This window comes from Salvelinus fontinalis, chromosome 42, assembly GCF_029448725.1.
Source record: "Salvelinus fontinalis isolate EN_2023a chromosome 42, ASM2944872v1, whole genome shotgun sequence".
Taxonomy (NCBI): domain Eukaryota; kingdom Metazoa; phylum Chordata; class Actinopteri; order Salmoniformes; family Salmonidae; genus Salvelinus; species Salvelinus fontinalis.
The window spans coordinates 22,414,044-22,440,976 of NC_074706.1; the positions used below are offsets into that span (position 1 = coordinate 22,414,044).

General features: G+C 42.5%; 1 protein-coding gene across 7 annotated transcripts in view; it reads right to left on the reverse strand.

Annotated features, from left to right (window-relative positions):
* LOC129841013 (bifunctional UDP-N-acetylglucosamine 2-epimerase/N-acetylmannosamine kinase-like) overlaps positions 1-26,013 on the reverse strand; it is a 35,246-nt gene extending 9,233 nt beyond the window's left edge. The window contains exons 1-8 of one of the 7 annotated variants that reach the window (XM_055909109.1): positions 25,118-26,013; positions 7,891-8,102; positions 7,123-7,369; positions 6,491-6,698; positions 5,425-5,577; positions 4,792-5,004; positions 4,345-4,432; positions 1,847-2,060 (exon numbers count right to left, since the gene is read on the reverse strand). In XM_055909109.1, coding sequence (XP_055765084.1) covers positions 1,847-2,060; positions 4,345-4,432; positions 4,792-5,004; positions 5,425-5,577; positions 6,491-6,698; positions 7,123-7,369; positions 7,891-8,084 — 1,317 coding nt within the window. In that variant the 5' untranslated portion in view covers positions 8,085-8,102; positions 25,118-26,013. Of the gene's footprint in view, positions 1-1,846; positions 2,061-4,344; positions 4,433-4,791; positions 5,005-5,424; positions 5,578-6,490; positions 6,699-7,122; positions 7,370-7,725; positions 7,802-7,890; positions 8,103-13,148; positions 13,172-17,317; positions 17,527-22,354; positions 22,436-23,619; positions 23,742-25,117 lie in introns of those variants that run through there. The other 6 variants (XM_055909111.1, XM_055909112.1, XM_055909107.1 and 3 more) reach the window with 6 other exon arrangements.
* Positions 26,014-26,933: the final 920 nt, after the last annotated feature.

Consider the following 26,933-nt stretch of genomic DNA (forward strand, 5'->3'; position numbering starts at 1 on the left):
TCAGTTTCCACAATTCCTGACATTTAATCCTTGTAAAAATTCCCGGTCTTAGGTCAGTTAGGATCACCACTTTATTGTAAGAATGTGAAATGTCAGAATAATAGTAGAGAGAATGATTTATTTCAGCTTTTATTTCTTTCATCACATTCCCAGTGGGTCAGAAGTTTACATACACTCAATTAGTTTTGGTAGCATTGCCTTAAACAATTTCAACTTGTGTCAAAAGTTTCGGGTAGCCTTCTACAAGCTTCCCACAATAAGTTGGGTGAATTGTGGCCCATTTGGCCCATTCCATCTAAGAGAGCTGGAGTAACTGAGTCAGGTTTGTATGCCTCCTTACTCGCACACGCTTTTTCAGTTCTGCCCACAAATTTTCTATGGGATTCAGGTCAGGGCTTTGTGATGGCCACTCCAATGCCTTGACTTCGTTGTCTTTAAGCCATTTTGCCACAACTTTGGAAGTATGCTTGGGGTCATTGTCCATTTGGAAGACCCATTTGCGACCAAGCTTTAACTTCCTGACTGATGTCTTGAGATGTTGCTTCAATATATCCACATAATGTTCCTCCCTCATGATGTCATCTATTTTGTGAAGTGCACCAGTCCCTCCTGCAGCAAAGCACCCCGACAACATGATGCTGCCACCCCCGTGCTTCACGGTTGGGATGGTGTTCTTCGGCTTGCAAGCATCCCCCTTTTTCCTCCAAACATAACGATGGTCATTATGGCCAACCAGTTCCGTTTTTGTTTCATCAGACCAGATGACATTTCTCCAAAAAGTACGATCTTTGTCCCCATGTGCAGTTGCAAACCGTAGTCTGGCTTTTTTATGGCGGTTTTGGAGCAGTGGCTTCTTCTTTGCTGAGCGACCATTCAGGTTGTCGATATAGGACTCGTTTTACTATGGATATAGATACTTTTGTACCCGTTTCCTCCAGAATCTTCACAAGGTCCTTTGCTGTTGTTCTGAGATTGATTTGCACTTCTCACACCAAAGTACGTTAATCTCTAGGAGACAGAACGCGTCTCCTTCCTGAGCGGTATGACGGCTGCGTGGTCCAATGGTGTTTATACTTGCGTACTATTGTTTGTATAGATGAATGTGGTATCTTCAGGCATTTGGAAATTGCTCCCAAGGATGAACCAGACTTGTGGAAATCAAAAAAAATTCTGAGGTCTTGGCTAATTTCTTTTGATTTTCCCATGATGTCAAGCAAAGAGGCACTGAGTTTGAAGGTAGGTCTTGAAATACATCCACAGGTACACCTCCAATTGACTCAAATGATGTCAATTAGCCTATCAGAAGCTTCTAAAGCCATGACATCATTTTCTGGAATTTTTCAAGCTGTTTAAAAGGCACAGTCAACTGAGTGTATGTAAACTTCTGACCCACTGGAATTGTGATACAGTGAAACAATCTGTCTGTAAACAATTGTTGGAAAAATTACTTGTGTCATGCAAAGTAGATGCCCTAACCGACTTGCCAAAACTATAGTTTGTTAACAAGAAATTTGTGGAGTGAAAAATTTGTTTTAATGACTCCAACCTAAGTGTATGTAAACCTCAGACTTCAACTGTCCATCATCTTTTTATCTGCAACTTTTCTAGTTCCATCTTTGGTGGTTATGGGTATTCATCACAAACCTGAACTAGTTGGGTGTAGAGGGATAATGAACACACATGGATGGTGAGATAGAAATCTTGGAAGCACACGGCAGTGTGAGAATAGATGGATAGTGTAATGTACTGTATGCTTATTTTGCTGATGTACAACCAGGAAGATGATTTATGGTTTAAACCAATCACGACTAAAAACCAATCACGACCCCCCCCCCTACCACCGTACCCTCATGCTGACGATGGCCACGCGGAGGTTGGTCCCCCCCAGGTCGACAGCTAGGGCGCTCTGAGTCTCCAGGATGTGGTCGATGTCCTGGGAGATGTCCCACTCCTTGACGGGGGGGAAGCAGAAGGTCTTCTGCAGCGGCTCATCAAGGTCGATGGTCTGCAGGAACTTCAGGATGCGAGGCACTGCGTTCCCGTCGCCGTAGATCTTCGAGCTGAGGAGGGGATCCCACAGGATGAAAAGGGGAATTTTAGTGAGATTTCAGTTCTATGAAAAATTGCAACTTTGATGGTTACTATAAAAATAGAGGATTTTAGCTTTTAAACCAAATCTCAGTTATAGGAAACACTGAAAGAGCCAATGCTGCCGCAAAGAAATTAATATTTTTAATTTTTATTAAAGGTATAAGAAGATGTCTTAAAGGATGACTGCACTGATTTGGCCTCGTTTTGAAGATCGCTCATTAAGAAATGCTAGCGGCCATGACTGAAGCCTTATGAGAGTTGTGGTTTGATGTGGGTGTGATATGTTTGCATATTATAAACTGGTTGGTTCGAGCCCCGAATACTGATTGGCTGACAGTCGTGGTATATCAGATCATATACCACGGGTATGACAAAACATGTATTTTTACTGCTCTAATTATGTTGGTAACCAGTTTATAATAGCAATAAGGCACCTCATGGGTTTGTGGTATATGGCCAATATACCACGGCTAAGGGCTGTATCCAGGCACTCGGCGTTGCGTTGTGCATAAGAACAGCCTTTAGCCGTGGTATATATTGGCCATATACCGCACCCCCCTCAGGCCATATTGCTTAATTGTACCGTGGCAGGTACTGTTGTTTGTCCCTCCCGAGTCACCGTAGCAACAGCATAGCCACTTCCTCAAAATATTTAAATAGAACTAATCTGTAATCAAGAAATCTGTATTTGATTTAGAAGTTTTTGCAGAGAAGGTCTTAGTCACGCAATTTGACATCTAGCTAAGGTGTTTGGTGCAGTATTTCTCAAGTAAACAAAATGTGCATGATAGATTCTCTGCTGTGCACCGACTAGTTTATCGAGTGGCTAGACGCTCGGGACTGACTTCTGAGAACAACAACATGTCTACAACTTCATCATCTGCAAGCTGTCAAACTATGCTAAATATCAAATCAAATGTATTTATATCGCCCTTCTTAGATCAGCTGATATCTCAAAGTGCTGTACAGAAACCCAGCCTAAAACCCCAAACAGCAAGCAATGCAGGTGTAGAAGCAAATAAAGCACAAGCTACACGCTGTTTATCAGTGCCTTAAAAATCACTTGCTAGCCAGCTAAGTTCCAACTCTGTGTTTGTCAATGAAGCTAGAAAATAGTATCCGTCAGGCACATTGAACAGCCAGGCCACAATCAGCTTATCAAGTCACTGGCGAGGTGTAACGTGTACGCTTCGGCGCAGTTTAGCTTTTTACGACTTTCTCACCATTACCAGAGTGTGCCTGTCCGGCAGTGTTTAATAGGGAATGATGTTACAAAACAGTTGTGGGGGGACACTATGCTTACGAATTGGTTTAAGAATATTGACTAGTTCCAGTTGGGATACAAGTGCACTCTGATCGTCTCAATTCTCATTTTGGCCAAATAAGTGGCAGACTCAAGTGATTGACACTAAGAAAGACATCAGCAAGTGGCCACTCCATAAAAGGGCTTAGGGCCCAGGGTTATTTCAACATAACATTGGCGCCATGTTCTCTTACGTAAACAAGTCTGGAGGTGCTGAGTAATGGGCAGGCCCGTCTCACTGTCTGGAGGGTCTGGCTGCTACGATTGGATAGAGCGCAATCAGCACTGCTGTTTCTCTTCTGTTAGTGGGCACTGGGCAAGATCGCAATCCATCCCCAAGTATGTCGTGACAAACTCAGTTTTGGACGAGACTGACTTTGACCAAAATGATCCTATTTTACACTTTGTAATCAATTTTGACACTAGAATGAATGTTTGACTCGTATCGATGCCACATAGAACCAACGTATTTGGTTTTAAACGGCCTAAGGGCCAGTTGCCCTTTAAGTTCAGTTCAGAGTTTCTGTAATACACACTTTCCAGTGTTCTATTTGTGACACTCAAGGTGCAGGTTGATGGTCACTAGACTTGATACTGAATGTTATGGATTATTGTCATATCTGTTGATGGTGATTGACGCCAGACTGGATGTACAAGGACACTGATTATTCACCGTTGTATTGTACTGATGATGTTCTGTGACTACAAGCCTCTCGGGCTGGTGTTTCCACAACATTTGGTGCTTTCTGATTAGGATATAAAAGGACCTGTCTCCAAGAGGCTGGTGTTTCCACAACATTTGGTACTTTCTGATTAGGATATAAAAGGACCTGTCTCCAAGAGGCCAGTTAGACATTTTCTCTGCTTCTGCGCTGGGTGGTGTCTCCCTTTTGGAACTTGTTATAACCCTGTAATAACCCCTTTTCTAGAGGTTATGTAATGATGCTTACCAGGGGTATCTCTTCCCAAACTGCAGCTCCAGGGCATGGTAGATCTTATTCTGAGTGTCTGCGTCTCGGACATGGAGGACGTTTTCACCTGGGAATAGAAAACACAGCTCAACATCCTATAAGAATTCGTAATGGGACGACTGGAAGAATGACAACAAAGCAATCCCCAAACACTCATACTGTACTGGCAAAGCCTTCAATTAAGAACTATACCAGGAAATATAAAATGAAAAAGTAACACTGGTAACCACAAGTAGGCCCCCTAGTCTGCTCCAAATGGAGGCCACGCTTGCCTCCATAATAGCACAACATTTCTCCATTTAGTGCACTACTTTTGACCAGGGCCCATATTCAAGCACTATATAGGGAATAGGGTGCCATTTTGGACAAAACCCATGATTCTAGACCACCTGCTAAATGGTCATTGACTTCAGTAGACCCACCTACCAGTCTCTCTCCCAGTCTGCCTGGACCCCAGGTTGATGACGGGGGTCCCGAAGGCCCCCGCCTCTCTGACGCCACAGCTGCTGTTGCCGATCATGGCCCCAGCGTGACACACCAGCTGGATGAACTGCTCGAAGGGCACGTGCTTCACCGCCCGGAAGTTAGGGTGCTGCTCGACGCCCTTTTTCCTCATCACGCGCACCATCTCCTTACTTCCTGTTGGGGTCATCAAGGAGACGGGACAGGGGTTACAATACGGAACGGAGAAGACTGTCTAATTTCACCGACTCCTACACAGTCTACAGTTGGAGATTCAACTCTAGCCATGTCATGTTTTGCGGTAGTGTTTTGTTGGATTTTAAGTACTGGTCACTTGGTATCTAATCCTTTCTGGGGAAGTTATATGCCCTTCAAACCAGTCCTAGCCTTAATCATGAGACAGACTGAAGGATTGCAGCTGAACTAGATAAGCAGATACCTTCAACAGAGCAGCCTTCTCACACTATTGACCAAGGGAGGGCTGACACTGTAGCTCCAGCTCCACGATGTGTGTGTGGTTGCGCAATATGACGGGGCAAAGAGGAGAGAAATAAGGAAAGGGCGCCGAAAAAAAACAAACAGAGAATCACCACTGACCTGCGTCTATGTTGGGGAAGAGGACGAGTGTTTTCTTGTTGAAGGTGATGAGGGCGTCCAACATCAGCTCGTAGATCTTGACGGAGTTCTTGATGTCGGTGGTGACCGGGTGCTGCAGGGCCACGATGTAGTCGTGCTCCTTCACATTGTCTCCTGTGAATGTCATTTAGAACATTCTCAGCATTCTAGTACTTTCTGAACAAGGGGAAGTCAACAGTCTACCACTGTTCTTTCTGCCCCGTAGGGACTAGCTAAAAACCCCATAAATCTGTGAACTGATTTAACAACATTCTTATAACACATTTTCCACGCCGAAGGTATTAGCTACTGTACCATATCACTGTACTATATAGTGGTATATATACTATACCACTGTCCTAAAAGCTGTAATAAAAAGGGTGGCCCTTTCAACCCGCTTGGCCTGCAGCCTTGTCAATCACCCTTTTACTCAAGCCTCCACCTCATTCCAACCAATCAGGTCACTTGGACGCACTCCAGGGCACCACCTACTCACGCTCCATGTTAGGGTACGTTACCTGTATCTCGAGAAGACAAGTTGTTGGGATGCTGACGGACTTTTCAAATGCCGTTTCTGAAGTGTTGTGCGTCATTTGATGAGTGCGTGTTTGAAATGCTAGTGGGTTCATGTTGGGTGTAATGTCAGCCAGTGTTCGTTATAACTGTATGACAAAGACACAGCGACCTTGTCACCTTGGCGATGTAAAGGCAGGCCATGACCTACAACCTAAAACAAAAACGCCATCACTGTCCTCAGTCCAGGTAACTGTAGCGGACTAGGCCATCAAGGTCAGTACTATGTCCGACCAAGAGATCTCTGCATATTCAAATAGGAGTTCAAAGCTGGTGCTGTGCAGAAACTGTAGCCGTTTTAGTTTGGTGGCATGACACTGACAGCAGAGGTTGTTATTCCCTGCCTGACCAGGAAAAACTCTGGGCCCTGGAACCTGGCTATTAGTCTGGTATACTGCATTGAACTGCGTTCCCCGCTGAAAAAGTTGGAACGCCACTGATTTTAGGGGTGAAGGATAGGTACTACGACACGTACCGAGCCAGTTCCTGATGATGTCCATGTAGTCGTCACGGTGATGGGCGGCCAGCAGCTTGTCGTAGGAGGGGCAGCCGGCCAACAGGATGCGAGTGTGGTCCTCACACATGGCGATGAGGTGCTGTTCGGCGGTGCGGGTGCAGCAGGCGTGGTAGTGGGCCAGCTTGGAGATGGCGTGGCGGATGGAGTCGTCGATGGTGCCGCTCACCTGGGATGGGAAAGGAGGAATCAGGGTAAAAGTCTGTTTATTGTCTCTGTGGCGGTTCGTTGAGTGTCTGAAGCACTGCTATTGCCCTTAGGGAACAAATAGTTGTTTTTATTGAACCAAGACTATCATTATCTCTGTTATGTTGCCTTCTTTGGTTTCTAGTACTTTTGTGTATTTTTGGTAGCCTCGTTATTTTTTTATGGTAATAACTCAGTAATTACAGAGTTAAAATGGCAATTACAGAGTAAATAGTAAGTAAAATACACAAACGACAGTTCAAAAACGCCCTATATCAAATACCAGGTAACTACAAGTGGAGGGAGCCAACCAATAATTGAATCTAGTTATATTCACCTCCCAACACAGATATACCCTACTTCCTGAAAAACCTTGATACATGACATCACTTCCTCCATCCCCTCACCTCTCCTCCCTCCAGGTGCAGGATACGAATGTTCATCAGGGCAGCAGCCGTTGCCAGGGCGAGGGCATCGAAGCGGTCGCCGTGGACGACCAGAATGTCGGGGCGAAGGCGGTGGAGAACATCTGGCAGCTTGACCAGCGCCAGACCCACTGACTCCACCATGGCTGCCTCGTCCTCCCCACGCACGATGGTGTGCAGCTTGGAGCCGATGTCAAAGTCATCCTGCTCGATCATCCGGAACGTGTTGCTAAAGGAGGACAGGTGGTCAAACCAATCATTTCATTCATGAAAGAATACATTTTAGACAAATTAAAAACACATAAATTTGATTCAACTAAGTGAAATGAAGAATAAACACAAAATATCGTCACGGATAAAAACAGAAATTCAGGCTTATTTCCATTGTGGTCCTCATTTAGGACAGGAGTTTTTCCTGGTCAGGTTAAGCAATCAGAAAAAACTTGAGACATGATTACTCAATTAACACTTTTTCCTCAGAGTGCAAATAAACAATGACTGTCATTGTAAAAACATTGGCAAATAGTGATTTCAGTGGATCGGGAAAAACTAGTTACAGCACCACCACCTTCAGCTCAAACTCACCCATAATCATCAATGAGATGGGATCCCAGCACCACCACCTCTAGCTCAAACTCACCCATAATCATCAATGAGATGGGATCCCAGCACCACCACCTCTAGCTCAAACTCACTCATAATCATCAATGAGATGGGATCCCAGCACCACCACCTCTAGCTCAAACTCACCCATAATCATCAATGAGATGGGATCCCAGCACCACCACCTCTAGCTCAAACTCATCCGGGTTGGCCTTGATGCCAAACATGATGGGCGCCAGCTTGGAGTAGTCCGCCCGGTTACACGTCGCCACGCACACCCGCAGCTTCCTCGTGGCTTTGTTCTCCTCCATCTTGTCAGTCTTCTCTCTCATCCTCTGCATTCTCAGATAGTACAGTTCCTGGCGAGCAGAGAAAAAGTGATGGTGTTCAGAGTTGAGATGCTGGAATGTCAGTCAAAAGAAGCTGTGCTGAAGACAATGAGGTCTGATGCTACATCTGTTTTTGGACTAAGCAATTAATGATATATACTCATTGATTCTTGAAGAACATAACTTATAAAATGCCTCATGAGCTAAGTTCAACTGTCGTACTTCATCAGAACCCTAGAATATAAGCTTGTTTTACTCTGTTTGTAAACGGTATAAATGTAAACCAACTCAACATGGTTAAAACTATAATTTTGACATCATGGATGGCCAGTCATTGAATCCATAGCTCCATCTATGAATCTGAGAGGGGCTACATTTCGCCAGGCCCATCCTTCAGCTTTTTACCACAACGGGGGTGAACGCTTTGTTTTTGCTTTAACTAAAGATTTTAGGTTTAAGGTTGAGCAATAACTGACAATCTTCATTGGCTCTTCTGAGGGGTATACTACAAAGCAAGCTAGATGTTCCTCAGGTTTTTATAAAGCTAGTCAGCTTCACTTTCCAGCTCAGGTTATATATGTATTATGGCTATTGATCGTGCACCCGCAGCTTACTCGAGCCTGCTCGAGCTGGGAATGTAACTGCGCGTTCATTGCGCACGTGGCTAGTCGAACTCTGAACTCTTCATTGAAACATCAATCCATGGGTGAGTCAGTGCCACATTTTCATTTGTGCTGAAATCCAAATGAAAGAAAAGGTTATTTTGCAAATTCAGCAGGATATGGTGTGAAATAGGCTCTTTGAAGTGTTCCTTTATTACGTACAGTTAATGCCATCTTTGGTATGCACAAGCATAGCATTGATAAAAATAGTCATACAAAAAGTTTTCCTGTGCAGGAAGCTTCAAATGCATTCTGTCATTACTAGCTACTTTAACATTACTATTTAACACGTAAAAAACATTTGATTAATAAAATATTTAAATGAACACCCGCCAAACACGGGTAGATTTTGGCATTGTCGGGTAAGAATGTCTAATTCAACAGCACGTGGTCACACTAACCTACAGTGTGAGAATTTTATAATAACAGTCAAGTATGGGCACAAGTGCGAGTTGTGATTTATAGATGAATAAATGCTGCAGTAGCTGTTTTCAAAGAATTTCTGCCATTTTGTTTCATATATGGTAATCCACAAAGAAATCTAAATCTAACGTTATAGGGGGGGGGGGCGCTCAAGATGGCGGCATTAGAGGTCATAGAATTTCTAGCTGAAGAACAATTTAGGGTTCACTCAAAGTTTATAATTTTAGGCTGCACATGTAATTTAAAAAAATAGAACCATACAGTGTAGCTATTCTGAATAATTTTGTAATTACTCAAGCCATTTAAATATTTTTGGGCCGATTTCCAACGAACAATCTAGCCAGCTATTGAAAAGTTTCAGCATGTTTAGCTAACATCTTCATAGCTAGCAGCATGGAGTCAGGACAAACTGTTGCTGTTGCCGAGATAAAGGATGTTGAGACTTCCAATGAAAAAAAGAGGTATTGCTGAAACTCATTCATATGCTTGTAGTGTAGAAAAGGGGGGTGAATGGGATTCATGCCCGAATACCCCAACCAAGGCGCAGCTTCCAAAGAAGCTGAGAAGCGAACCATCACTGGTTCAGCTACAGGACAACATCGTCCGCATCCTCACGGCTAAAATCAAAGAGAGCGCAGATGACATCATGGACTTGGGTGAAAAAGAACACTCAGCATCCTTAACCTGAAGAAAGTAAATACTCTAAAGCAACATTTAAAACTCACAGAAATGGAGTCAAAGGTTAACGAGACTGACCGGTACAGTCGGAGAAGGAATCTTCAAATTTACGGAATCGCAGAAAGATCTGACAAGAACATTAAAGCAAATGTGACAGACATTTGCTGGGCAAAAGCCCCGGAGGCCGGGCTGAGTGTTGTTGCAGGTTCCCTGGATGTGGTGCACCGCCTGCGGAGGCTGAGAGATGAGTAGAACAACCAGCCACTGCGACCAGTGATCATGAGATTCATCTCCAGGACAGCGAGGGATCGGACATGGAAAAGTGGTGCACCGCCTGAGGAGGCTGAGAGATGAGTAGAACAACCAGCCACCGCGACCAGTGATCATGAGATTCATCTCAGGACAGCGAGGGATCGGACATGGAAAAGTGGTGCACCGCCTGCGTAGGCTGAGAGATGAGTAGAACAACCAGCCACCACGACCAGTGATCATGAGATTCATCTCCAGGACAGCGAGGGATCGGACATGGAAAAGTGGTGCACCGCCTGCGGAGGCTGAGAGATGAGGAGAACAACCAGCCACCGCGACCAGTGATCATGAGATTCATCTCCAGGACTGCGAGGGATCGGACATGGAAAAGTGCAAAGACAAATGACTATTTCAAGAACAACAACCTGAGGTTCAAAAATGGACAGCATTTGATAAAAGAAGCTTGGAATCGTCTGTGGCCGATGATTGAGAGAGCAAGGAAGGAGGGGAAAAGTACATACTTCGCAGGAGCCAAGGCTTGTCAAATGGCAGGGAAATTCACACTGACAACTAGCTTCTTAACGGCTACTGGATTTATCAAGTGAGTGGTGCAGGAGTTATTTTATTTGCAACTGGTAAAACGTTTCATTTTGTGGGGAAAGAGCATTCTTTGTTTTTCGTAAAGTTTTTTTATGGCAGAGAAATTCGCACTGACACTTAATGTTAGCTTGATGGTTATTCGTTATACCAATGATGGCGCAAATGTCAGATTTAACTTACAATTGGTTAAAAAAATAAAATAAATGTTTTCACCTGCATGGTGCAAAGGACTGTTTTATTTGTAACTGGCAAGAACGTTCAATTTTGTAAGAACCCGTTTCATGTAAAAACTCCCGAGTGGCGCAGCGGTCTAAGGCACTGCATCTCAGTGCTAGATGCGTCACTACAGGCCCTGGTTCGATTCCAGGCTGTATCACAACCGGACGTGATTGGGAGTCCCATAGGGCGGCGCACAATTAGCCCAGCATCGTCTAGGTTAGGGTTTGCCGAGGTAGGCGGTCATTGTAAATAAAAATGTGTTCTTAACTGACTTGCCTAGTTAAATAAAAGGTGAAAAACAAATATAAATTATTCTTCATATAGTGATAGTAAATATTATTTATTTTTTTACCAGCGGAATTTGTAATATTTTGAAAAGGAAGTCTTTATTTTTGTATTGTAAAAGGTAAGTGCCGACTTATTTAATTCAAGAAACTCATGCCTGTTCCACAGATACGGTGTTTCGGAAGCGTCAATGGGGTAATGATATTTGGCTTTCATTTAGTACCAGTCAGTCAGCAGGTGTCACTCTTCTAAAAATCTACTTTAAGGATCATACACTGAGGAAGCAGACAATGCAGGGACATGGATTATGCCATTGGTAGATGTCAACCACACTCAATTCATTGTGGTGAATACTTGTGCTACCAATTACAAGTCGAGTATCTATTTTATTTAGAGACATTGAGAGGACAATAAGTAAAGTTGTCAACATTTCCGTTGGCCAAAGTAATATGAGGGTGGAGATTTTAATACAGCATGACATGATCATCTAGATAGATGGCTTCCTAAGAATAGCAACTCTGATTGCGAGATAAGGAATTGTGTTTAAGGTTAAGTGTTTGAGATATTTGGAGACATAAGAACCCATATAAGAAGATGTTTACATGGAGTACTAAAGACTTATCTATATAGTCCCGTATTGAGGTCTGATATCTGGAGATAAGGCCGACAAGGTTGATACGGTCTCAATTGAACCATCGACTTCAATAGACCATAAAGCGATTTCATAACGATAAATATGCATGGTTTGTCAGCAAAAAAAAAGTTAAAAGGTTACTGGAAACTGAATAAGACTTTACTAGAGAGTATTTAAGAAGGAAGTAGCAGGAATTATTGATAAATATTGGAACTGTGCGTGTGTTATGAATACATTTGGAAGTTACTGGGAACTGATGAAATTTGATAAGGCTTTTGGCCAGTTCAATGGGGAACGAAATTGCGCGTGCCAAGAGAGAAAAATAATAAGATCATAAAAGGGAATAATGGATTATACAAAAAAAAAAAAAAAAAAGATCTTCCAGTAACTAAAATCAGGAATTACTGGAGCTATCATCACTGCAAATGCAGTTAGACTGTTCCTTTGTGTAATTATGGCTAAAAAATATTTGGGCTGGTAAAATATATATATTTTTAAACGAGTGGCTGGTAGATTATTATTATTTTATTTTTTTATCTACCTGCCACAGTGACTGGTATACAACGAGTTAGTTTTAGGCCCGTCTTCCTCAAATGAAAGGGATGATGACAATCTATGCGAGAGGGAGGGAATCTGATTTCATTGGTCCTCAACTTGCAGCAGAGCAGACACACTTTCATTCAGGATAAATGGAGTTAGCCTGCCTCGGAGCAGCTTTATTCTGGAGCAGCTATATTCTGAAGGATTCGTTGCCAAAGAAATGTACCTGGCTAAAAAGATGAGACGTTCGTGAGTTGCCCTCAGAGTTGACCAAAGTTTCCTCACTAACTCCTCAAACCAGATTCATAGTATAGGGCTATGGTCTGCTGTGTCAACTAACTATGCCTGGTGATCTGTTGTTGTTCAACCTACAAGGCTACTTCTATCAACAACTCTGATCGGGACTACTACTATCTAGAAGGGAATGTCACGAAGCCGGATCAATAAGTTAGCCAGCTAGCTAACTTAAATGTTCAGAAATAACTTCACATTTAGGAATATATGCTTGACATTGGTACTGACTGATTCGATTGTTATCCAAGTTAGCAGGATCACCAAAGTTAGCCAGCTTTGTAGTATATTCCTCTGATCCGACTACAACAACTCTGACCTGGGGCTGTTTTCACAAAGCGTCTAGGAGTAGGAGTCCTGATCTCGGATCAGAACCCCCCCCCGTACATTCATTATAATCTAAAAAAGCCACTATGAATATGGACCCTGGGCTACTCTCATCTACACTACAACAGTAACACCTCGTATTGTATCTCCATGCAGGACAATACTCACATGGTTTCTCCTGTTATGCAGGCACTGTTGCATGAAAACAGACCCCCTCCCCCAAAAAAGTGGTAAAAAAACAAAATCGCAAAACTAATTAATAAACAAATACTAGCCTTATATAGTCCTGTCCTCATGGACAGACACATGTTCTGATATGGAATGGAAGGACACAGTCTGACAATTATCTCCACAATCATTGGCTGCAACTTATGACAACCAATCACGGCTATGATGTTGAAGGTGCACAGTGAAGGTTCCGGAAAAGTCATAGGTCAGAGTTTAGTGCCCCCGCTGCCATTGCATGTAATAAAGGGTTAGAGAGAGGTGGGGTCATAGGGATTTGCAATAGACATTTAGCGAACCAAACACAATGATTTGTCATTCTCAACCATTGGTGGAAAAAGCAACCAATTGTCATGCTTGAGTAAAAGTAAAGATACTGGAGTCATTTTCTATGAAGGTAAAAGTCACCCAGTAAAATTCTACTTGAGTTAAAGTCAAAGTACTTGGTTTAAAATATACTTAAGTATCAAAAGTTAAAAGTATAAATAAATTCTAAATTCCTTATATTAAGCAAACCAGACGGCACCATTTTCTTGGTTTGTTGTTTTTATTTACGGATAGCCACGGTCACACCAACATTCAGACATAATTTACAAATGAAGCATGTATGTTTACTGAGTCCGCCAGATCAGAGGCAGTAGGGGTGACCAGGGATGTTATCTTGAAATGTATGTGAAGTGGACCATTTTCCTGTCCTGCTCAGCATTCAAAATGTAACGAGTACTTTTGGATGTCAAGGAAAATATTTTCTTAAGGAATGTAGTGAAATAAAAGTAGTTAAAAATATAAATAGTAATACTAGTCTGAATACTTTCCGAATGCACTGTATATAAATATGCTTCTGTGTGTTTTGTTTGTAAGCTCAAAACGGACAGTGACATCCACTTTTTTTTTTTTTTACACAAAATACATTGTCTGTTATCATAGAATATGGGGTCATCCTGCAGGTGGTCTCTGAAACAAATTAAATATTTGTATGAATCCATTAAAGTCTAAGTTGGGGAGAGTTTCCTCCAAAGGTCGAGAGAGAAGGCCCTGCTGTACACTCCAGCCACTAACAAATGACCTGTATATGTGGTCAAGAAATGTCAACACTGATGTAATGGTGAAGTTGGTCACCTGGAAGCTTAGCCAGACATGGTCTACTGGTTTGTTAAAACTCTACACTCAAACTGTTGTGATATGTTTAATTTGATTACTGTAACCATTTTTTTAAGGCACATGACACAAAAGCAGGTATAAAAAAAGAGATTAACAAGGAAGTAAAGCTTTGAGAAAATGTACTTCAGATGTCTAGTACTTTTCTCCCGGGTGCCCTGTCATGGCTGCCTGCTTTGACGCCTGTCATGTCTCTGCTTGTCTTTGTCAATAAAACATTTCATACTCTGTAAGCCGTCCTGATTACAGAATGTTTCTGAACGTATTATGAATCTACTTCAGTGGTATCTCAATTAAAGAAAAGTATTGATATAGCCTACTCTAGACTATGCTGTGTTTTCAAGATTGGTCAAACGCTAAAATCAAATTCAACAGAAGACCAAACAATTCTTTTTTTTAAAAGTCAGAACTGATAACACATCAAGATTGTTCCTAGGTGAATATTTACACAGTATAGGCTAACCCCTGAAATGATCAACAAAACAAAGGAGATGATCTTGGACTTCAGGAAACAACAGAGGGAGCACCCCCTATCCACATCGACGGGGCAGCAGTGGAGAAGGTGGAAAGTTTTTAAGTTCCTGGGCGTACACATCACGGACAAACTGAAATTGTCCACCCACACAGACAGTGTGGTGAAGAAGGCGCAATAGCGCCTCTTCAACTTCAGGAGGCTGAAGAAATTTGTCTAGGCACCTAAAACCCTCAAACTTTTACAGACGCACAATTGAGATCATCCTGTCGGGCTGCATCACCGCCTGGTATGGCAACTGCACCGCCCACAACCACAGGGCTCTCCAGAGGGTGGTGCGGTCTGCACAACACATCACCGGGGGCAAACTAACTGCCCTCCAGGACACCTACAGCACCCGATGTCACAGGAAGGCAAAAAGATCAAGGACAACAACCACCCGAGCCACTGCCTGTTCATCCCGCTACCATCCAGAAGGCGAGATCAGTACTGGTGCATCAAAGCTGGGACCGAGAGACTGAAAAATAGCTTCCATCTCCAGGCCATCAGACTGTTAAACAGCCATCACTAGCACATTAGAGGCTGCTGCCTACATACAGACTTGAAATCATTGGCCACTTTAATAAATGGATCACTAGTCACTTTAATAATGCCACTTTAATAATGTTTACATATCTTGCATTACTCATCTCATATGTATATACACTGTATATTATACCATCTATTGCATGCTGCTCGGTCATGGCTCATCCATATATTTATATGTACATATTCTTATTCCTTTACTTTAATGCGTGTGTATTAGGTAGTTGTGGAATTGTTAGATTGCTTGTTAGATATTGCTGCACTGTCGGAACTAGAAGCACAAGCATTTCGCTACTCGCAATAACATCTGCTAACCATGTGTATGTGACCAATCAAATTTGATTCGATTTGTATTGTTACAAACGAATCACCCCTTCAACAGAACTAAGACTAGAGAACATTGAGAGGTCTTCCACTAGCTGAAAAGTAATAATTAACTAGCAGCAGAGCGGCAGTGTACAAACGCAGCTCTACCAACGCCCAGGCAAACAGACTCCTAAAACAACTGCTGCCAAAAGAACAAGACTGTAAAAGTTAGTTAACTACAGGCTAATATTGACAGACGCGTCAAACAAATAACCCAGCCTGGACCTTCCTGGAGGTGGTTTACCACCAGACTGTGCCAGACTTGGTCCTGAAGTAATCAACTTTGGAGCAGATGATAATAAAGCAATGTAAACTGAGATTTAAGTTCGGTTTCCACAGACCCACGATTAAGCCTTCTCCACTGAAAATGATTTAAAAAAAAATCTAGGACAGGCTAAAAACCAAGGCTGCTCACCACAGTACAGTTTTGAGGCTTCTCATAAAAGCTTTCGATGACACCCGGTTAAACAAAATAACTACTGTAGTACAGGATTAAGACGGTGGGCCTGCATTCAGGCATCGTCACAGCATCCAAGACGACCACAAATACTCGAGACACCTAGCTGACCTTTCCCCAATAAACCTGGGATGTCAAGGTATAGCCGGTGAACCGCTCTGACCGTCATAAAAAGATATAGCTAGTGACCCAAATGTTGTGACATTCTTAACATAACGAGTCGAAGTTTGGCCTCATCAATGTATTAGCCTACAGCTGAACATTGTAGTATGTAATCTTGGAAACAAACCCATTTTATTCAATGACATGTGGAGTGATGAAAGACACCGTGCCCCAGTTGAACATGTCGCATATTCTCAAAGCCATTTAAGAAGTATTAAAAATGATTCGGCTACACAAACAACCAGAAGAGAAACCGTCGCATTTTTCAATAAACAAACATTGGCCAGCTACCCACACAGTCATACAAGAGGCATGAGAAAATCCCATTCAACTGCAACATGAAATTAAATCTTTATCCTTTGGTTTGTTGAATAACAACAATAGAGACAAATTGGTCAGTCCAGGCATTTAAACAGATAGTCCATGCATTCATTACAACAATCCATCCACTCCTCGGTCTCTCATCAGCCCCTCCCTTCTCTGCATCTCTCTCCCTCTGTCACACACACACACCTCATTTCTTCACAGACACATATCCGGCCTAGTCTACAGGCTCTCACTGAAAAGCTAACATACTAGCCAGGCATTTTCCTCCCTGCACTGGGTCGGTTCTTAGGCTGCGCTTACATAGGCAGCCCAATTCTGATCGTCTTTTCACAAATTGGTCTAATGACCAAACAGATCAGCTTTGAAAAAGAGCTGATGCGATTGGTCATAAGAAACAAATATATCATCAGAATGGGTCTGCCTGTCTAAAACGCAGCCTTCCGAGCCAGAATCCCCCCCTCCCTCTGACACACACTGCCCTTGTTTCCAATGAAGTGTCACAAGACCAGGGCTGCTTCCTAGCAATGAGGGGAGCAGCAGCAGGCAAGGAGGGAAAAAAATAGGATAAAAGCCACCTTGACTCACATGAGGGTTTCTAGCTATAGGCCCTGGACGCATGGTCAGCCCACTCCGTGATCCACTCCTCTCCCTCTCTCCATCCTTCTCTCCCCATTTATTTAGTCTCTTCCCTTCCCTTCGGATCATTTGAAAGGCTCACTGTAAAAAGGATAGCTGGTCTTCCTCCTAGCCCGACAAAGCAGCAGCAGCCTGTCGAGAGAGAGAGTAGAGGGGAGGAGGGGCTTCCCTCATCCGACTCAAGAGAGCCCTGATTGGCTGCTGGGCGAGAGGGAACGGTTGAAGCTTCCTGCATCGATGCCTCTTACAGCCAGGGCCCAATATGTTACAGACCATGATCTCAACTCAGATAAATCAATGATTAATAGGATATGTGTTTTCTTTTCCCCCCTAATGTTGCAAACCCAGATTTCTGTTGTTACACCCCGTTGTCACCCCAAAGCTAAAAGGCCCGTGGAAAATCAAGCATCACGATTCGTGGTATTGCAATACTGGTACCGTGACAACCATAGGTCTGGAAATCAATGACCATCATTTCCCCCTTCCTTATCAGTAAGTATGTCAGTATCAACACATCAGCAGTGAATTACAGATCAAAGGGTTTCTTGACAACACTGCAAGAGCCCATCTCTTTAACGATGGTGGCCATAGATATGCTCTCAAACCATTTCGCAAACATTTCTAGAACACTTCTTCCTACTCAAAGCTTTTCATTGTGATGGAGTCAAACATGTTTTTATTTTGTTTGGCATCATTTGTCAGCCTTTCCAGTTCCTTGGAGTGGCAGGCCCAATATTTGTCTTAGATAATCACTTGATCAGCCATCCTTTGAAGTAGGAGACCTAGCTTAGCGCTGGGCGATATGGACAAATCTATGGGCGATTCACGCATACACTTACTGGGTGTGAACTGCTCACCGATATATCGTGCATCCCTACTAAAAACATGTTGGCTCACTATTTAAAAAGATGGAGAACAAGCTACAGGATGAATACTGGAGTTTTGGGGAGTTTTTGCACAGGTACAGCCAACCAGCGCTAGCAAAGGCTACCTAGCAACAACAAACATATTTTTACAATTCGATACTTTGAGTCAAAGTATCGATATAATATCGGCCAACGTAATATTGCGATACGTAGCTATGAATTCCCCCCATCACTACTACTGTAGATAAGCCTAAGTCCTAAACACTTACTGTAGCCTGCGCCTCTCTACACATGCACGTACACAAATGCCGAATTCTCTCAAGCCAAAAAGCCTCCTCTGTGCTGAATAAAGTGTCCATTGTTGTTCAAAACGGAAGGACAACGCATAGGCCAATGTAGTAACACAAAAATAGATCCGGCCTAGCAAGTAAAGAATTGACAAGAACTTGATGACATATTCTCCATCCCAAACGCATGACACAATATTCTGCCAGGAATACTACTAGACTTATAAAAAGACAATACTGTGCTCCTTTCTATAACCTAGCAAAAAGAAAAACTTGCCCTTTTCAAATTCACCGACCCACAGTAAAATATAAAAGCTCAACTAACCTCCCCCCCATAAAGCAGTAACGTTAGACCAAATAGAATGACAAAAATATCAACTCACAGTGCAGTCTTCCCCTCTAAAAAAAACAGTGCAGAAGAAAGACAGTGAAACTAAACTAAAAGCAGGTAACATCAACCTAGCCTGGACTCCACTCTCTTTAGCCATAGTCCACTTCTAGCTAGTTATTGGTGGTGTCGCCCCAGGCTAGTAGTACTAACACATATTTTTTACTAGCCTTGTTCAAAGAACAGCGTAAGTCAGTCACAGATAATTAGGCTAATCATTTGAGTAAAGTAAACAATAGAGATAGTTACTAATAGTTGTACGGTGAGATACCTCACAATAGACAGATACTTAGTAATAACAGTTGAGTTCCAGGCATGACATAGGACTTCATTCAGCATGGGCTATTGACACACTGGGTGTGGATTGATACACTTAAATGGATCCAGCCAACAAGAACCATGTTAGCTCTAAGCACACAGTTTGAAATGTGGTCCAGAAGGAAACATCTAGGCCTATCCTGTGTCAGAAACAATTCGCAAAATAGGCTACACTAGCAAAAGGAAATGACTAGGTTAGTCGTAGCGAGCACCGGAATGTTTATGGATACTTTTCTGGCGCAAAGTCACGACACTTGAGAAAGAGGCTAGATTTCACCTCATGCTGCGTTAGTCCTAGCTCTACTACTCCCATCCATTGTTCCATTGTCCAAATTGTTCCTTCCACGCCCAATATCTCGATTTTCTTTTGTATACATTTGAGTTGAAATAACTACTCCCTGCACTGGCAATTCCAAAACATTACTTGAGAAATAGACGTAGTTCAGGGCTGAATCAGGTTCCGCAACTGGAGCAAAAACAAACAGGCTTGGCACAAGCTGATACCAGGAACAGGGCTGGCATCAGAGCTTAACTGCTGCTTTCCGGAACCTATTTGCCAGAACAATCCTTTTCACTTAGCAATGAAAGAATTTGAATTTTAAAAAACAGAGTTAAATCAGGTTGACTGCCCCCCCCTTAAGCCACAACAAATAAACAAGTGAAATCTGTGAACAATCATATTATTAACATGTTTTCACATCTAAACATTTCCCTGTTGACAGCCCCTCTCTTTGCACGCTCAAGAAAGGAATGAAGGAGAGCAAGAGGTGGCGATGGAAAGCACAGTGGTGAAATATTCTGTAGATAGGCTGACATGACCTTTCTATTAATTATAAAAATCTATATATTTACTATTGAAAATCAAATAAAAATTGCACTATATATTGTAGGCTAACTATTCTGTAAGCAGCCCTGCACAATCAATGTTTGGAGCGTAGCATAAGAACCAGTCCATACAGAATGCATAATAATACTGTCCACACTCAAGGCCGATTACTAGTGTTTGTTTCATTTTGCAGTAGACCAATTACAGTGCATTCGGAAAGTATTCGGACCCCTTGACTTTTCCCACATTTTGTTACTTTCAGCCTTATTCTAAAATGTACTTAAAAAAAATTTTTATCTAAATTTGCACACATTACCCCATAATATGAAAGTGAAAACTTGTTTAGACATTTTTTCAAATTTATAAAAAATAAAACAGAAATACCTTATTTAACTAAGTATTTAGACACTTTGCTATCAGACTCGAAATTGGGCTCCGGTGCATCCTGTTTCCATTGATCATCCTTGAGATGTTTCTACAACTTGGAGTACACCTGTGGTAAATTCAATTGATTGGACATGATTTGGAAAGGCAAACACCTGTCTATATAAGGTCCCACAGTTGACAGTGCATAACAGAGCAAAAACTAAGCCATGAGGTCGAAGGAATTGTCTTTCGAGCTCCGAGACAGGATTGTGTCGAGGCACAGATCTGGGGAAGGGTACCAAAAAATGTCTGCAGCATTGAATGTCACCAAGAACACAGTGGCCTTCATCATTCTTAAATGTAATACGTTTGGAACCACCAAGGCTCTTAATAGAGCTGGCCGCACAGCCAAACTGAGCAAACAGGGGAGAAGGGCCTTTGTCAGGGAGGTAACTAAGAACCTGATGGTCACTGAAAGACCTCCAGAGTTCCTCTGTGGAGATGGGAGAACCTTCCAGAAGGGCAACCATCTCTGCAGCACTCCACCAATCAGATCTTTATGGTAGACTGAAGCCACTCATCAGTAGAAAGCACATGACAGCCCGCTTGGAGTTTGCCAAAAAGGCACTTAAAGACTATCAGACCATGAGAAACAAGATTCTCTGGTCTGATGAAACCAAGATTGAACTCTTTGGCCTGAATTCCAAGCATCACGTCTGGAGGAAACCTGGCACCATCCCTACAGTGAAGCATGGTGGTGGCAACATCCTGCTGTGGGGATGTTTTTCAGCGGCAGGGACTGGGAGACTAGTCCGGATTGAGGCAAAGATTAATGGAGAAAAATACAGGGGGAACATTTTTTAATTAGCTGTTACGTAACAAAATGTGGAAAAAGTCAAGGGGTCTGAATACTTTCCGAATGCACTGTATGTACCAAAATACTTCTTAAATCTATGGGATTTTTTTTTTTTGTAGTTCTTATCCATACGCGTAAATATGAGCCCAAGCCCTCCAAAAAAGCAAGAATATTTATATTTTTTTAGTGCCGTTATACAATACATAGGCTATAGACTACCGCATATTACGCACAGCAGAACTACATAAAAAAAAAAGTAGTACCCGTTTGATGGGTCTACTGCACCATAGTACCCGTTTGATGGGTCTACTGCACCATAGTACCTGTTTGATGGGTCTACTGCACCATAGTACCCGTTTGATTTGTCTACTGCACCATAGTACCCGTTTGATGGGTCTACTGCACCATAGTACCCGTTTGATGGGTCTACTGCACCATAGTACCCGTTTGATGGGTCTACTGCACCATAGTACCCGTTTGATGGGTCTACTGCACCATAGTACCCGTTTGATGGGTCTACTGCACCATAGTACCCGTTTGATGGGTCTACTGCACCATAGTACCCGTTTGATGGGTCTACTGCACCATAGTACCCGTTTGATGGGTCTACTGCACCATAGTACCCGTTTGATGGGTCTACTGCACCATAGTACCCGTTTGATTTGTCTCCCTACTACTAAGGTTATTATAAATCTTACTCATAAAAGAACAAATGTAAAGACTTTAGCTCCTCCCCAACTCCTCCAAGATGTACTTGTGGCTTCTTGCAATCTCTGCCATCTTCAGGGTGTCTTTCAATTGGTCCTTGTTTGTTTAGGCTTAAATCCAGAGTCATTGGCCTTCCTTTGTGTAACTATCATAGTCCAGATGGGAAGCTGCCACGTCTGATTAAGGAGATTTATTCCCCCCCAAGTGTTTGAAATTATTATTTTGAACCCTTATTTTACCAGGTTTGAGGGACCGGTTGGAACGGTGCAATGATACAACCTGAGGGGTATATTACAAAGCAGGATCAAGGAGTTAGCAAGCAATCTTTGATAAGCAACCAGAAAAAAAAAACTATTTTTGGACCCATTCACCTGCTGCCTGTTTACATCCTCTTATCCATCCTGGTCCAAGCCGAGGACACTGAATAGACACTGTTTGCACAGACACCGCCATTCTCCATCTATATAGGGAGAACATTGCTTGCATAGGATATTAATAATCCTACCACATCGCCTAGCCCAAACATAGATCACGATTAGGCAAGGTATATTAACATGAGATAGTTACAGTAAGCTCCGACAGTGACCTATTTGTTGTTTTTGCTCTGTACTCCAGTATGTTGGATTTTAAATTATATAATGACTATGGAGGTTAAAGTGCAGACTGTCAGCTTTAATTTAAGTGTATTATCATCCATATTGGATGAACTGTTTAGAAATTACAGCATTTTTGTACATAGTCCCTCCCATTTAAGGGGACCAAAAGTATTGGGCAAAATTCACTTATGTGTATTAAAGTAGTCAAATGTTTAGTATGTTGTCCCATATTCCTTATATTCCTTGCACGCAATGATTACATCAAGCGTGTGACTCTACAAACTTGTTGGATGCATTTGCTGTTTTGGTTGTGTTTCAGATTAATTGTGGCCCAATAGAAATGAACGGTAAATAATGTGTTGACATTTTGAGGTCCATTTTATTGTATATGGGAATATAATGTTCCTAAACACTTCTATATTAATGTAGATGCTACATTGGCTACGGAGCGTCCTGAAAGAATCGTTGATCATGCGGAGTGAGAACGTTAGAGGCATAAATATCATACCCTCCCAAAATGTTATTGTAATGGTGAGCGATTAGCATGTCTTGGGGGAGGTAGAGATGTTAACAGTTAATCGGCGGCGAGAATAAATTTGACCAGTCATGTTTATCGGTCTATAGGTCAATTTACATACATTTTGGAATCAAATTGGCTCGTGGGTATTTTTGTTAGTGGTCATGCATCTTAAATATCACAGCATACAGAGTCTATAGCCTACCTACCACCTGTCAGACAGCGCGATAGTAGCTCCTCAAAAAAGCCTGTAGACTATGGAGTGAAACCTGCTTTTGTAAACTCAGTCATTGCGCAACAAAAAACATTTCTAAATAGAATCGCGTTAAAAAGTTGTGGCCACGATTTAAAAAGGAACTATTTTTATCTATCAATCTCAACTCGTAAAGTGCACCTCCCATTCGGATGCATAGTCTATAGCCTGCCTACCGTTGACTAACAGCACGTCACCCACCACTTTGCAATGTGACCTCGAGGCAGCATAATTGTTTGAAAACTGATTTCCAGTGTTTTTGATACTCACGGTGCGGGTTGATGGTCACTAGACTTGATACTCAATGGACTATTCTCATATGTTGATAGTGGTTGACGCCAGATTGGATGTAAAAGGACAGAGCACACACGGATTATTCACTGTTGTATTGTAGACATCCTGTGAACTCTGATTCTGTAGCAGCCGATAGTCATTGCCTTTTTGTTTTGACTTCCTACAACTCTCAGGCTGGTGTTTTCAGAACATTTGGAGCTGTCTGATTAGGATATAAAGGGCATGTCTCCAAGATTGTGTAGTCTAGATATAGGCCTGCATAACACGTTTATTTCGTACCTAATCAAAGACAGATCCTAGTCTACTTATATTATACTGTACATCTGTATTATATACTGTCAAATCCAAATTCAGTTTATGAAAATAACGTGTTGCTCATAGTGAAATTGCGCCACCCACTGGTAAATAGAGTGATACTAAGAATGTACTTTGATGTACATACAGTAGGTAGGTGGTGGTAGGACAAAATATTTGATTCCACACCTGATGCAACAAACACAAATCTTCTGTATTCTCTAATAGCCAGCCCACATTCCTCCATCTATAAATTCACGGCACAAATGTACATTAAATAATAGTGTAATGGGCATTGCTGAACTCCGATGTATGTAAAGAGAATTGGCCAGTTTCAACTAACTATAACGTTATATTTCTCATGACAGGTCTAACTATTCTAGCTATTTACAATGTGTGAGTGACGCAAATCTCTTTCAAATGTAGCTATTTCAATGATACAGTATATTAGTTAGCTAGAATAAACTTGCTAGGAAATACATTTTAGGCTAACTGTTCATTTGTAGTTTGAATATACATTTTTGTATAGTCAGCCTTGCCATAGCAAAGTCAGTTTCAATTGGTAAAAGTAGCTAACGTTATCTCGCTACATACCTATTAGCTTAAAAAGTTCGCCTAAATCAGCAAGTGATGGTGGCCCGGTTCTGTTGCTAACAAGCTATTAGCAGTTAGCTATCTAACTGTTGCTTGTAACGTCGTTAGCGTGATAGCTAGTTACCTCAACCCGCTTTTATTAACACGGATTACTTAGCAAACAATGACACATTTAACGTTTGATAAGTTAGACTGTTGGCTACTAGTAACGTTATGACGATTAGCTGGCTAGTAGTGTCACCTTGCCTACTTGCTAGCTAGCTAGATAACTATCGGTATACTAGCCAGCTAGCTCACGTGTGCTAACTTCAGCTAACTTTCAACTAGGCTAACTACCTTTGTGATTCATAGTGAAAATGCGCATATTACATTAACTAAATAGCGAAGTTTGTTATAACTGAGCACAATATGTTTGTCTTGTCCATCTTGCGTTAGCTAGGTAGCTAGATAACTCTAACCAAAAGTGTTGTTCCGCTAACGTTAGCTAGCTATGTAGCTAGATCAAAGTTAGCTAGCTAGGTACCACCAAGTTATCGCTGGCATGCACTATGAAGCGTGAACGTTGCACTAAATTAACTTTACCTACCTTTATTCAAGCGGATCTTCTTAATCTCATGCAATGGCTCTCATCATGTCTCTTTCAGATGTAGGCTTGCGTGAAAGTGAAATGGTCCCGGGTACTTATGAGTCAGAGGCTAGGATTAGCTATTCAAACTAATTGAACATTACTTGTGCATATATTACTCTTGTGCGCGAAATCTTAAAAAACATACTTCAAACACCTGCCTTTGTTAACGGAACAGTGCGAAAAAATTGCCCGACAGACTTGGGAGAAGGACACTGTTTACTGGTTATTAGTACAGCAGGCGGGAGGCTAGTTGGCGACACTGTGTGTTAGCTTGCTAGTTAGCTAGCAATCAATCAAATGTATTTATAAAGCCCTTTTCACATCAGCAAATGTCACAAAGTGTTACACAGAAACTCAGCCTAAAACCCAAAACAGCAAGCAATGCAGATGTAGAAGCACGGTGTCTAGGTAAAACTCTAGAAAGGCGGGAACCCAGGAAGAACCATTGAGAGGAACCAGGCTCTGGGGGGTGGCCAGTCCTCTTCTGGCTGTGCAGGGTTGAAATTATAACAGTACATGGCCAAGATGTTCAAACGTTCATAGATAACCAGCAGGATCAAATCAAAATAATAATCATAGTGGTTGTAGAGGCTGCGACAGGTCAGCATCTCAGGAGTAAATGTCAGTTGGCTTTTCATAGCTGAGCATTACGAATTAGTGACAGCAGATGCGGTAGAGAGAGAGCGGTGAAAACAGCAGATCCGGGACAAGGTAGCACGTCCGGTGAACAGGTCAGGGTTCCATAGCCGCAGGCAGAACAGTTGAAACTGGAGCAGCAGCACGACCACGTGGACTGGGGACAGCAAGGAGTCATCAGGCTAGGTAGTCCTGAGGCATGGTCCTAGGGCTCAGGTACTCTGGGAGGGGAGAGGGAGAGAGAGAATTAGAAGGAGCATACTGAAATTCACACAGGACACCAGATAAGACAGGAGAAATACTCCAGATATAACAGACTGACCCTAGCCCCCCCGACACACAAACTATTGCAGCATAAATACTGGAGGCTGAGACAGGAGGCACTGTGGCCCCGTCCAGCGATACCCCTAGACATGGCCAACCAGGCAGGATATAACCCCACCCACTTTGCCAAAGCACAGCCCCCACACCACTACAGGGATATCTTCAAACCACCAACTTACTACCCTGAGACAAGACTGAGTTTAGCCCATGAAGATCTCCCCCAAGGCACAACCCGAGGAGAGCGCCAAACCCGGACAGGAAGATCACTTGAGTGACTCAACCCACTCAAGTGACGCACCCCTCCTAGGAGCGGGATGGAAGAGTACCAGTAAGCCAGTGACTCAGCCCCCGTAATAGCGTTCCCCGTTCTCCTGGTGGAGAGAGGGGAACCGACCAGGCAGACAGCAAGGGTGGTTTGTCGCTCCAGTGCCTTTCCGTTCACCTTCACACCCCTGGGCCAGACTACACTCAATCATAGGACCAAAAATCTCCAATTTCGACTCTAGACCAAAGGATACATTTCCACTGGTCTAATGTCCGTTGCTCGTGTTTGTTGGCCCAAGAAGTGTCTTCTTCTTATTGGTGTCCTTTAGTAGTGGTTTCTTTGCAGAAATTTGACCATGAAGGCCTGATTCACGCAGTCTCCTCTGAACAGTTGATGTTGAGATGTGTCTATTATTTGAACTCTGAAGCATTTATTTTAGCTGCAATTTCTGTGGCTGGTAACTCTAATGAACTTATCCTCTGCAGCAGAAGCAACTCGGGGTCTTCCATTCCTGTGGTGGTCCTCATGAGAGCCAGTTTCATCATAGCG